General features: G+C 49.3%; 1 protein-coding gene across 5 annotated transcripts in view; it reads right to left on the bottom strand.

The window, feature by feature from the left end:
* Positions 1–7,068: 7,068 nt before the first annotated feature.
* SAG (S-antigen visual arrestin) overlaps positions 7,069–12,976 on the bottom strand; it is a 48,188-nt gene continuing 42,280 nt past the window's right edge. For 2 of the 5 annotated variants that reach the window (XM_031936546.1, XM_031936545.1), the window contains 3 exons: positions 11,716–11,771; positions 7,694–7,703; positions 7,071–7,312 (listed from right to left, as the gene is read on the bottom strand). In XM_031936546.1, coding sequence (XP_031792406.1) covers positions 7,207–7,312; positions 7,694–7,703; positions 11,716–11,771 — 172 coding nt within the window. In that variant the 3' untranslated portion in view covers positions 7,071–7,206. Of the gene's footprint in view, positions 7,313–7,693; positions 7,704–11,715; positions 11,772–12,976 lie in introns of all 5 variants that reach the window. The other 3 variants (XM_023188604.2, XM_023188605.2, XM_023188603.3) reach the window with 2 other exon arrangements.

Below are 12,976 nucleotides of genomic sequence, written 5' to 3'. Positions count from 1 at the left end.
GGGGCGGGGCCGGCGGGAGGGGCGGGGCCGAGGGCGGGCCGGGCCGGGGGCGGTGGGGGCGGCCTCCCGCCTCTCCCCGCCGCGCCCCCTGCCGGCCTTGTGCGCAGCTGCAGACGGCGCGGCGCGGCCCCTCCCCGCCCCCACCTGAAGCGTCCCGGGGTCCCCCGCCCACCTCTCCCGGCCGTGGCTTCTGTGTGTTCTTTCTGGGACGCCGTTTGTGTTCTTGTTTCTATGTTCACTTCTTAAAACATCTCTACTCTTCCGCGTCAGAATGTAGGTAACCTCCGGCAGGCCGGGGCCGCGTCTGTCCTGCCCAGCCTTGTGTGGCCGAGTTTGGGGCGAGCTCGAATGCGCGCGCGCGTGCTGGAAAAAGACCCCGGTACTGGGACGGGCCTCGGGTCACCAGAACTGGGATGCACCGCTCCATCTGGGAAGGCTTCCTGGAGAAAACGGTTCTTAAGGAGAGATGGAAAATGTGAGCAGGAGTTGTGACTAGAGAGGGAATCGTGTTCTAGGCAGAGACCAGATTCGTGCAAAGGCCTGGAGGTAAGAAAGAACTTGTGTTGGACGAAGACGAGGGAAGAAAGGGAAGCTGGTGCTTAGAGCAAGGAAAACGGCATTAAGATATGAGCCTCGGGGCGGGCAGGTCGAAGCGGGCTTTGGAAACCAGATAAGGGGTTGGAAGGCAGCAGGAAGCCCTTGAGGGATTTAACCCTGGGCGGGGCTGGGTCACCACGCTGGGGCCTGTGATCCGGGCTTTGAAGTTGTCAGGGCAGGTGGACACCCTGGATTACCGAGCGGCTGAGAGATAGAGATGTGGACTGAGATCCAGGTGGGGAGTGACCAGCGACTGGAGGGAGACAGAGGTGACAGGGACGAGCCCCATGTTTCCCAGGGGGGCTGCTGGATAGTGGGCGGGTTGGGGTCCAGCCCTGCTCTGGGCAGAAGAGGGGGAAGCGCAGCTGGAGATAAGATCAGCCGAGTTTTTGGTGCCATCCAGGTGGAGCAGGACTTGGTGCCACCCAGAGGAAATGCTGTCCATCTGTCTGCCCTGCTCTGAGGGGCAGATCAGTAAGGGGCTGCCCAGGTGTGCCCTCGCCCCGTCAAAAGGCTGCTGCTAGAGACCCCGCCTGCCTATCGGCATTCGCTGGCCCCGCCGCCCTGGGCAGTGACTGGGGGCTGCAGAGTGGCATCTGGCATGGGGACACGGCCAGGGGCATGGGCTCACAGCCAGGACAGAGGAGGACAAGGCCTAAAGCAGGAACAGTCTGGGACAGGCCGAAGGCCCCAGGGTGCACCAGGGTGCTAGCCACTAGCCACATGTGGCTACTTAAATTTCAGTTAAAATTAAGCATTCTGTTCCTCAGTCACATGAGCCACATTTCAAGGACTCAGTAAGCTGCATGTGGCTTAGCAGCTGCCACTCTAGATAGCACAAATACAGAACACTTCCTCCGTCCCCCTAGAAAGTTCTGCAGCACGGTCGCATGCTGAACTGTGCCCTCCCGTCATCCGTATGTTGAAGTCCTAACCCCCAGTACCTCAGCATGTAACTGCATTTGGAGTTAAGTTTTTTAAAAAGGTAATGAAGTTAGAATGAGGTCACAGGGGTGGTCCCTAATCTGGTATGACTGGCGTCCTCATAAGAAGAGGAGATGAGAACACAGACACACACAGAGGGCAGCCCATGTGAAGACACAGGGAGAAGATGGCATCTACAAGCCAAGGAGAGAGGCCTCCGATGGTGGCATCTACAAGCCAAGGAGAGAGGCCTCCGATGGAACTCCCCCTGCTGACACCGTGATCTTGGACTTCCAGCCACCAGAACTGAGAGCTTCAATTCCTATAGTGGAAGCCGCCCAGCCTGTGGTGCAGTGCTCTGGCAGCCTTAGAGAACTCATGCAGGCACAAAGGGCTCCAGCCTCCCCACAGGGTTGGAACTTTTCTATCAATTAACTACATGTGGAGTGATACACAGAAGCAAAACCCTGGGGGTGAGCAAGACGACAGAGGGGCAGGGACACACCGGGGAAGAAAGAGTTCATTCCTTCATTCCGCGGGGGAACCGGGTGACCTGAGCAGGGTTTAGAATTGGAATGGAGAGGCCAGATATGAAGGGAATTTCCCAGGATAACACAAAAAGGGGGAGACTACCCCCTACCAGGTGAGCATAGCGGGTGACGGATTTAGGTGAAGCCGGTAGCAAGGTGGGTACAGGAGGCAGGGAGGTGAGCAGCCGCGCCAGGATGCAGAGTAGCCTCCCGGCCCTGCTGTGAGGCGAGGACTTCAGTCCCATGGGCACTGGAGCTGGCAAGGGGGTTTTGGAAAGCAGAGGAACTCATGTATCTGGGCAGAGAATGATCCAGGGGAGAGAAGACTAGAAAACAGGGAGGCCATTAAAATGCTGTTGCCTACACCTGTTAGGAGCTCGGAGGACATCTAGGCCCCAGAACTCGTCATTTTAGAGGCAAGGGCATGAACGTGGTGGTTAAGAAGCAGAAACCGTGGCTGGAGAGGAGGAAATCTGCAATTACCAGGAAATACTGAGATTGTCACAGCCAACAGGAGCCAAGGAGACGTGATGACTAAACGTCACGTGGGATCCTAGGTGGGATCCCAGAACAGAAAAAGGACATTAGGTAAAAGCTGAGGAAATTGGAATTAAGTACAGGGCTTCAGTTTAATAATAATGTGTCAATATTGATTCCCGGGTAGGAGGAGGGTGAGGATTGAAGAACTACCTAGCGGGGATTATTGCACTGATTACTTGGGTGACAAAAGTATCTGAACACCAAACCCTCATGACATGCAATGTACCCATGTAACAAACCTGCACATGTACCCCCTGGATCTAAAATAAAAGTTGGAAAGAAATATATGTATTACTGAAAACAAAATTTGAGTCATTCAGTGTGGCAAATGTACCCTACTCACGTAAGGGTTAATAATAGGGGCTTTGGGGTGTGGGGGACCTCACCATAACATCTTTGTAACTTTTCTGTAAATCTAAAACTATTCAAAATAAAAAATGTATTTTAAAAAGGGAGGATTAGGCTTGGTAAAAATTATGTTCTTAAAGCAAAGAAAACTCTGGCATAAATGTTCTTTGATGATGAAGCAGCTTTTTTGTTCTCCCCGTGAGCGCACAGTGCGGTTCCCCTGGAGATCTCAGGAAGGGCTGAGACATCAACTCCCCCAAAGCGGTGGCCTGGAAGAGCACATTCCCTCCGGTGCTGCTTTATTGAATGAGTCACACTATGAATCATCTCTAACGACAGCCTGCTCCCTGAGTCTACCCCACCTTGAGGGCATATCAAGGTGGCAGTAATAACACACTTCACGTCCAGCCTAATCCTTCTTTGTGGCAGGTCAGTGAAGAGGCGCAACTCTTATCAGAAAGAACCACTTCACATTGGAGAATATGAACGGGAAACTTGAAAACATGGGAATCATCCAATTTTTACCCTCAACTAGGGTCATGATTGACATTTGGAGCAGCAAGTTTCTCCATTGCATGTGACATAGAGCTTCTGGTCTCCAAGCATGTGAAAACCAAAAAACCACCACACACATTTCCAAATGTCCCCAACTCCCACCCCGCACCTGCCCTACTCCTCAAAGATCAGTAAATGCGACTCAGTCCTGTGAAATTAAAGTGGAAGGAATAAAGGTTTTTTAAATGTTAAAGGAATAGAAAACAGACACCCTAAAAAGAAATTACACAGGTGACAAAATTGCAGAGAATTAAATACACATACAAGTCCAGTTGTGGAGATCCGAGATGAGCAGACTGGACCCATGTCAATACCCCAGTGTGATACTGCACTATAGCTTTACACGATGCTGCCACTGGAGGAAATAGGGTAAAGGGTTCCTGGGGTCTCTCTGTATTACCCCTCACAACTGCATGTGAATACGCAATTCTCTCAATGAAAATTTCTTTTTCTTTCTTTTTTTTTTTTTTTTTGAGACGGAGTCTCGCTTTGTTGCCCAGGCTGGAATGCAATGGCACCGTCTGGGCTCGCTGCATTCTCCATCTCTTGGATTCAAACGATTCTCCTGCCTCAGCCTCCTGAGTAGCTGGGATTACAGGCAGCTGCCACCATGACTGGCTAATTTTTTTGTATGTTTAGTAGAGACGGGTTTCTCCATGTTGGCCAGGCTGGTCTTGAATTCCTGACCTTGTGATCCGCCCGCCTCAGCCTCCCAAAGTCCTGGGATTACAGTCATGAGCCACCGCGCCCGGCCTGAAAATTTCGATGGAAAAAAATAGCAAGGGCCAAGGGCAGTTGTTGAACCCTAAATGCTAATCTCCCTCCCCCGACTCCACCAAACTCTCCTACTTCCATTCAGTACCATACAGTGGGCAAAGGTCTAGTTACAGACTGAGGGACACCAGCATTTAAGCCTTGACTCTCACTAGCTGTGTGACCTTGTGTAAGGTACATAACCTCTCTGAACCGCAATTTCCTCATCTAAGGAATGCTACTGATTTATAACTACTACTGGAATGGTTAGATGTCAGATGTGAAGTACTTGGCACAAGGTAAACGCTACATCAGTGGCAGGGATCCCCCGTCTCCAGCCCTTCATTGCTGGTGGCAGAACTTTCTCCGTGCAGCACCTTCAGCTGCTCTGTACCCCGTTTCTTGCACTGCACCTGTCCCAAAAACTCTGGGCCATACATTCAACCTACACATAGACTTCCTGCCTCCTGATACCAAGGGACACTGCATGCCAGTAGACAGCCCCACACATGTGCAGGCTGAGCTGAGCCAAGCTTCCACTTTCTGCTCAGGGCAGCTGGCGGCTCGCTTCCTTCCCCACCTCCCTCCCCAGCGTGGCCAGCTGCAGGCCATAAACAAGCCAACACCTGGAGGGTGTGTCCAGACGTTTTGGCACCAAAATAACTAGGAGGGCAAGGGCTGTTCTGACCTCTGGTCTCCAGAGATTGGTCTTCCAGCCCTTCTCTCCGGCTCTCTCACCCACATAGTTCCAAAGGTCGGGCTTATTAATGTCCACCCTGACTTAGGATGTCCTGGGGTCAAGCACTGCAGGAACCAACGGGCTGGTCCTTGCACCAGGCACCACGGGGCAGAATCCCAGGCCCTGGGCTAGCCCAAGAGCTCTAACAGGAGCTAAACACAGCAGCCTGTGTACTGTGGCAGAGGGCAGGGGAGGGACTCAGTGCAATGGGGAACAGCTTTGAGAATCCTCAGAGGAGTGTGCCATCCTGGCCGTCTCTTGCCTGCGTGCCCTGAGGGGAGCATGGGTTAAAATGGTCATGCACCATTGCCTTAGCACAGAGAGAAAAAGAAGGAGGGACTGTGTCTGATCCTGCTAACCCACAGCCTGAAGGACCAATCTGTAGTCTAGTGTATTTTAAATCCTCCTCCCAATGCCAAGATGCCTGAGTCAACACACGGGTCCACACCTCGTTTTGTCTGGGATCCCATCCAAGCTTCCCAAGTGGAGCCTCCTCATCTAAATCCCAATCTGCAGGACCCAAACAGCTGGAATCCTGCTCAACAACCCCAGATGTTGGGAACCTTCATGTGTATGGAACCCATGCCCTGGCCAGCCCTCTGTCGCCACATTCCATCCCAGAAGGCTGAGCCATGTGTGCTCCCCATCTAGAAGTGAGGGTCCCCATCACAGAAGGCACCCTCTGCCTTCTGTGAGTGGGATGAACTGTGGAGGAATCTCCAACCCCCCTTTACCCTGCTCCCTTAAAGCATGGACCAGAGATGGACCAGAGCCTACGCATCCCCAACCTCTCCTTGGCCGCCATGAGCCTGTTCAGTGTCTGTGCCTTCAGCAGCAGGCCCGGTGGGTACCTCAGGGCAGGAAGGGACCCCACAAAGGAAAGGCCCCTGGTATCACCTCTATTATCCCTCCTCCACCTGTAGCTCACCTTCCTCCCTGACATTCAGAGTGTTCTCCCCTATGCCTTTCATGCCCAATCTCAGTGAAGCACACACTAAGCCCACGTGACTCACAATCAACCCCTTTTTCTGGGACTCTCCATCTTCAGGGCTGGGCTCTGCTATCGCTGGCCATGGGGTGTTGAATCTCCCAGCCAAAGCTGAGCCAGTTGGGTTCTCCTTCCCAATAACTGCCCACTGGGACCAAGAGACGCAGAGCTGGGAACGTATGGTGCGGAGCCGCATGAATAGCCGCCCCGGAAAGTGGGTCCCTGACCCCTGGAGCTTCTCTGATTCCTGCTCACCCCAGGTGCGGCAGCTCAGGTTCGTCCTTCAGTTCTCTGACCACACCAGGGTCCTCCCACAACATTCCTTCTCCCCACCTTAAGTTGACCAAATCTGATTTTGTTTCTTGTGTTGAATAGATCTTAACCAACAACCCAAAGCTCAAACAGGCACCTGGACCCAAAAGTTGAATCAGTAACCAAGAGTATTTTTGTCCACAGGTGTTCTCTGCCCTGTTTAACTTGGGAGGCTCTTTAGGGCCTGGAAGTTGGGATTGGTCAGGTAATTAGAAACATACACACCAGGCCAGGCCCGGTGGCTCACACCTGTAATCCCAGCACTTTGGGAGGCCCAGATGGGTGGATCACCTGAGGTCAGCAGTTCGAGACCAGCCTGGCTAACATGGTGAAACCCTGTCTCTAATAAAAATACAAAAAATTAGGCGGGCTTGTGGCACGTGCCTGTAATCTCAGCTACTCAGAAGGCTGAGATAGGAGAATCGCTTGAATCCGGGAGGCAGAGGTTGCAGTGAGCCGAGATCATGCCACTGCACTCCAGCCTGAGCAACAAGAGCGAAACAAGGAGGGGAGGGGAGGGGAAGGGAAGGGGGAGGGAAGGCACTGTTTCCAGAGAAACACCTCAGATTGGGACTCCTAGGAAAGCCCCCGGACGCACCAAGGGCCCCACTTGGTAAGCACATTGATTTCCAGACACCTTCTGTCCCTCATGGGCCAGTGGTGAGCCCTTCTGTGGAAGGCTGGCCTCCCCTCCCCAACCCTCCGACTCCAGGGACCCTAAAGGTGGCAGCTTCTGTGTCATGTCATCAACTCGGCCTCCCCAACAAATCAACCAACTCATGACTCAGGGGAGAACAAACAAGCTTTATTTCTCAGAAGAAGACTCATCCTTTCATACGTAGCATAACTCCAAAGGGCTAAACTGTGGGGCTTTGCACTGGTAACTACAGGTCATTTTCCGGCATCCTGAACTGATATCTTCACTCATCAACGTCATTCTTGTCTCTCTTCCCCTCCTCAGCTTCTCCTGCATCTTTCAGATTATGACGAGCAAACTCCTCAAAAACTAAATTTGCATCCTGGTAACTAAAATAAAACAAACAACATTTTGATCATTGCACGCCCTTTGAAGCTGAAACTGAAACAAGATCCTTGATATTTTTGCAACAAAGGAACTGATCAAGGTTTTCCCCACGATAGAACCTGGGAGCACGTCATTTTCCTCAAGGCTTTGTTTAAAATTCCTTTAACTAGCACCAGTGGGAGAAAACAAAGGCACGCACAGAGTGGGCAAGCCCAGTGTAACCGTGCGCGCGTGCCGTAAGCACTAGGGAGCAGACGGGAAGTAGCAGATGTGCCTCCTGAGCCGGCTGGGATATGTGAAAAGGCTCAAAGAGGGGTTTGTGCTGGAGGAGAAGGTCCCAGGGCACAGGGCAAGTCAGGGCCACATTCAAGAGGCTCACTCACCTTTCCTTAGCTGTAAGCAGGAATTAAAGGGAGGCAGGGAAGAGGAAGAGAGAGACATTTGTTAGTATAAATTCTATATCATAGCTGTACCTAGAAAGTGTCTCCCTTTTAGGTGACTTTACGGTTTGAGAGATAAGGCCTAGATACATGTAATTCAGGATCACTGCGTGTAATTCCTGCCTCCCTGCCTTTCCCACTTGAACAGCTTTTCTCCTTGCTTTTTATTTTATTTGAGATTGAGTCTCGCTGTATCACCCAGGCTGGAATGCAGTGACACGATCTCTGCTCACTGCAACCTTTGCCTCCTGGTTTCAAGAGATTCTCATGCCTCAGCCTCCTGAGTAGCTGGAATTTCAGGCATGCGCCATTACGCCTGGCTAATTTTTGTATCTTTAGTAGAGACAGGGTTTCAGCTATGTTGGCCAGGCTGGTCTCAAACTCCTGACCTCAAGTGATCTGCCCACCTTGGCCTCCCAAGTGCTGGGATTACAGGCATGAGCCACTGCGCCTGGCCTCTCCTTGCATTTTAAATCACTGCTTCCTTTACAATGTGCCACAACCTTCACCTCCTCAAATGAAACCCCCCCAGTCTCACCTCTAGGATGCTTTCCCTGATCAGCCTTGCCCCCTCTGATGTCGCTTCTCCTTTCTTATTATTTATGTATTTATTTGAGATGGCATCTCGCTCTGTTGCCCAGGCTGGAGTGAAATGGCACAGTCTTGGCTCACTGCAACCTCTGTCTCCATTCAAGTGATTCTCCTGTCTTAACCTCCCAAGTAGCTGGGATTACAGGCGCCCACCACCATGCCTGGCTAATTTTTGTATTTTTAGTAGAGATAGGGTTTTACCGTGTTGGCCAGGCTGATCTCGAACTCCTGACCTCAAGTGATCCACCTGCCTTGGCTTCCCCACCTTCCATGTCCTCTGGACCCCATCGAGGTCAGGGTCGCCAGGGTGCCATGAGCATGTGCGCCCTGGCACCTCCATCTGTCAGGCTTCAGAGGGCTGAGACCTGGGACTTGACGTTCACCAGCACCCCAGGGCTGGGGTGTGCATTAAAGCTTGAGGACCAACCCTCAGTCACAAAGTTTTCCATTTCTGTTAACACATTGATTTTGTTGTTGTTGGGTTATGTTTTCACATGTGTTGTATCCCCAGACTAACTGCTATTAATTTGAATGGTTTTTGTTCTTTTTTAGCTTTCTGCCCACCTAGCTTTGGGGAACACAGTGGCAATTTGATGGTGAACCCCTGCTCTTGTCTCTGGTACCCACCTGGAAGCTAGCTCTGGGAGGGACTGTCTATGAGGGTCGCTACATACAGGGACCCTAGAGAGGCCAGCTTGTCAAAACATCCCCTGGGCAAGAAATGCCCTGCAGCCCACAGTGCTAAGCGAAGAAATGACACTAAGTGGGACCATCAGCCTTGCAGAGGTAGACAACAAGGATGAATCAAATCAGCATCTTCGGATTCAGTACAGATGCCCTTGACAGGGGACAATACAAACTTGGTAGCATGTCACAGCACTTATTACGCACAAACTGCTTGGCCCCCAGGCTCCAGCAGGGCTTAACTACATATAGCTTATGCTTTCTCTGCTTAGAATCTTACTAGCCTAGATTCAGGGAGCCGAGAACTAGGCAGAGAAGACAGGAGAGATGGCATTTATCTCTAGAAATCTCATCTATCTCATATCTATCTCACATCTCTAGAAATCAGAATTTTGTAACCATGGGGTGATTTGTCTTAACCTTTGCACCCAGAAATCTCACAGTACAAAAGATCATTGTTTCATCCTGACATTGTGATATGTTCGCTGTTAAGGTCATAATGACTGGAACGTGAAAGTTGTATATGGAGAAAGATTTTTTAAAAATTAAGTCAGGCTGGGCATGGTGGCTCATGCCTGTAATCCCAGCACTTTGGGGGGCTGAGGTGGGCAGATCACCTGAGGCCAGGAGTTTGAGACCAGCCTGGTCAACATGGGGAAAACCCATCTCTGCTAAAAATACAAAAATTAGCTGGGCATGGTGGCACACACCAGTAATCCCAGCTACTCGGGAGGTTGAGACAGGAGAATCACTTGAACTCGGGAGGCAGAGGTTGCAGTGTACCAAGATCGCGCCACTGCACTCTACCCTGGGTGACAGAAAGAGACTCTGTCTAACAAAAAAAAAAAAAAAAAAAAGCATAAAGTCTACTCAAATTCCAAAAAACAACCCAACATAAACTATGAGATATCCTCAAGTGATATCTTTTTAAAGTGCTTGAAAGGAACCAGAAAGCATCTTAATCTCACACCATTAAAAAGTAGTATTTTAATGACATAAATGAATTGAAAACATATAGCTAGACTACATTTTTCTCCAAGGGACAGTTTTGGAAAAGTTCATTGAGGGTCTGAATCCAAAATATTTGGAAAAGCTACTTTGAAACAAAGTACTGTTGAGACGAAACCTAAAATGAATAGTGGGGGCTCATTCTAATGTTTAAATGGCATTTCAATATCAATATAGAAAAGCAATTTGTAAAGTATGAGAAAAATAAACCCTGCTTGTTTATACCACTTTTACTTAAAATATCCCTTATTCCTATACTTGTGGAGAGTTCTCATTTAGACAGATCTGTTTCTCTTTCCTGTCAACTAAGCTGCCTCAATGTGAATAAAATATTTCTTTAGAATTTCTGAGATTTCACCTATATTACTTGCTGCTTCATTTACCTTTTTAGAAAGAGAATGATTGAGATCAAATTCATATACCATACAATTTACCTTTTCACAGTGGACGGTCTAGTGGTTTTTAATATGTTTTCAGAGTCATACAACTATTGCATAATTTCGTATCCATACAAGAGCCAGTAGATTTACAATTCAAATGAGCTGAGGTGTTAGGAACCCAGCCTGACCCTCTTTTCTAGTATTTTCTGTATTCTTATCATAACTGCCACTGTCAAAAATAGTTATCTTGAGGCCGGGCGCGGTGACTCACGCCTGTAATCCGAGCACTTTGGGAGGCTGAGGCGGGTGATCACCTGAGGTCAGGAGTTTGAAACCAGCCTGGCCAACATGGTGAAACTCTGTCTCTACTAAAAATACAAAAATTAGCCCAGTGGGGTGGCAGGCGCCTGTATTCCCAGCTATTCAGGAGGCTGAGGCATGCGAATCACTTGAACCTGGGAGGCGGAGGTTGCAGTGAGCCGAGGTTGTGCCACTGCACTCCAGCCTGGGTGACAGAGTGAGACTCCATCGCCAAAATCGTTAAAAAAGAATGGGCACTTCAAACACAGTTATCTTCAGCCAGGTGCAGTGGCTCATGCCTGTAATCCCAGCACTTTGGGAAGATGAGGCAGAAAGAACACTTGAGCTCGGGAGTTCAAGACTAGCCTGAGCAACACGGCAAGACCTCATCTCTACTAAAAATCAAAAGCATTAGCTGAGGGTGGTGGTATGCCTGCAGTTCCAGCTACTTTAGAGGCTGAGGTAGGAGGATGGCTTGAGCCCAGGAGGTCGAGTCTGCAGTGAGCTTGATCACACCACTGTACTCCAAACTAGGTGACAGAGTGAGATTCCGTCTCAAAAAAAAAAAAAAATCTTTTAAATGCCTGTTAATGCTTTCAAATGAAACATGAGGCCTTTTGTTTCCAAATGAAATGCAAAATCCTTGTGCTTTCAAATTAAGTTTCTACCTAAATCATCTTTAATTCTAAATCCAGGTCTGTTGACAGCAGAGTTTCTGCTCTTAAATCATTCTTGATAAAACCTCACGAGATTGTCCCCATCCAAAGAGCAAGGATGCTACGTCTTGCAGACTCCAGCTGAAGTTGGATAATCTACCCAGCTCAGTGCTGAACAGATGGGCTCTCCCTTTCCTGCAGACTATTCGCCTTGTAGATGACATGGAACCTCTTATACCTGGCCACTCCATGCTCTAAGGTGTGGTCAAGAAAGACTAGAAATACATCAACAATAAATCTGCAAGTAGTACATAATTAAAGAAAGCCAAAAAAGGACAAAACTGACCTGGGTCCTCAGGCTGAGGGTGCATGAGGCGGAATGGGACCTCAGTGGCGACTTCACTAGAAAAAAAGAATGAAGATTGGTGTGAACACACACACACACAATTATAAGTAACACAGCACAGACCTATGATTGCGGAGATTCACAAAAGATCCCCAGGCCCAAGCTGAAAGACAAGACAATGCAGTGGGATTTTTTTTCTTTTTTTTTGAGATGGAGTCTCACTCTGTCACCCAGGCTGGAGTGCAATGGCACAATCTCGGCTCACTGCAACCTCCACCTCCTGGGTTCAAGCAATTCTCCTGTCTCAGCCTCTCGAGTAGCTGGGACTACAAATGCATGCCCCCATACCTGGCTAATTTTTGTATTTTTGAAAAGTAGAGATGGGGTTTCACCATATTGGCCAGACTGGTCTCAAACTCCTGACCTCAGGTGTTCCACCAGCCTTGGCCTCCCAAAGTGCTGGGATTATAGGCGTGAGCCACGACGCCCAGCCTGTAGTGGGATTAAAAACAAAACAAAACAGAAATGGTCAAGTAGAAATTGGAAAGGTTCCAGAAACTTCACTTACACAGGCACGGCCGAGGCAGCTAGTCTATTTAGGTCTCCCTTACTCCTGTTTACTAGGTACGGTGACTTGATACTGTGAGTAGGGAAGAGGTGAAATCCTGAAGAAAGAATTTTTAAAAAATACTCTTTGCAACAACATACACCGTGTTTCATATGCTAAAATTTCTGCAAGGCTGGTATGTTGCTGGCTGGGCACAGTCTCTTGCTACAGAGCAGAACAGAGACAAGCAGGATCCACTGAATTCCAAAAGCTAAAGGGCTGTGGTTTACATAAAGGAAGGAAGTAGAAGGGAAATTTAGAGAAAGGACAAATGGAAAAGTGGAGAGAGGGGATGAAAGAAAGGGTTACTCCTCACTTCACCCAGGACCCAGGGCCTTCTACCCAAGGCTTACCTCCAGCCCAAGCACCTCTTTTTACAATGAAGCCACCCTCATCAGACCCAGGAGCAGATGGGTCTAAAAGAAAAGGTGGAACCTGGGCTCCAGGTGAGGGAAGGAGATGAGAAGAGTTGGGATGATGGAGTACATAAGCTCAATGCTTGATCTCAAACATTTCTTAACTTGCTGCTGCTTCGTGCATAATTTAAAAAGGCAGCCATCACTATTTGCAATACCAAAAGGTAGAAACAACCCAAATGTCCACCAACAGATGAATGGGATAAACAAAATGTGGTATATCCATGCAATGGAATAT

The sequence above is a fragment of the Piliocolobus tephrosceles genome, chromosome 11 (assembly GCF_002776525.5).
Source record: "Piliocolobus tephrosceles isolate RC106 chromosome 11, ASM277652v3, whole genome shotgun sequence".
NCBI lineage: Eukaryota > Metazoa > Chordata > Mammalia > Primates > Cercopithecidae > Piliocolobus > Piliocolobus tephrosceles.
This window is presented reverse-complemented; position numbering and strand designations above follow the sequence as displayed.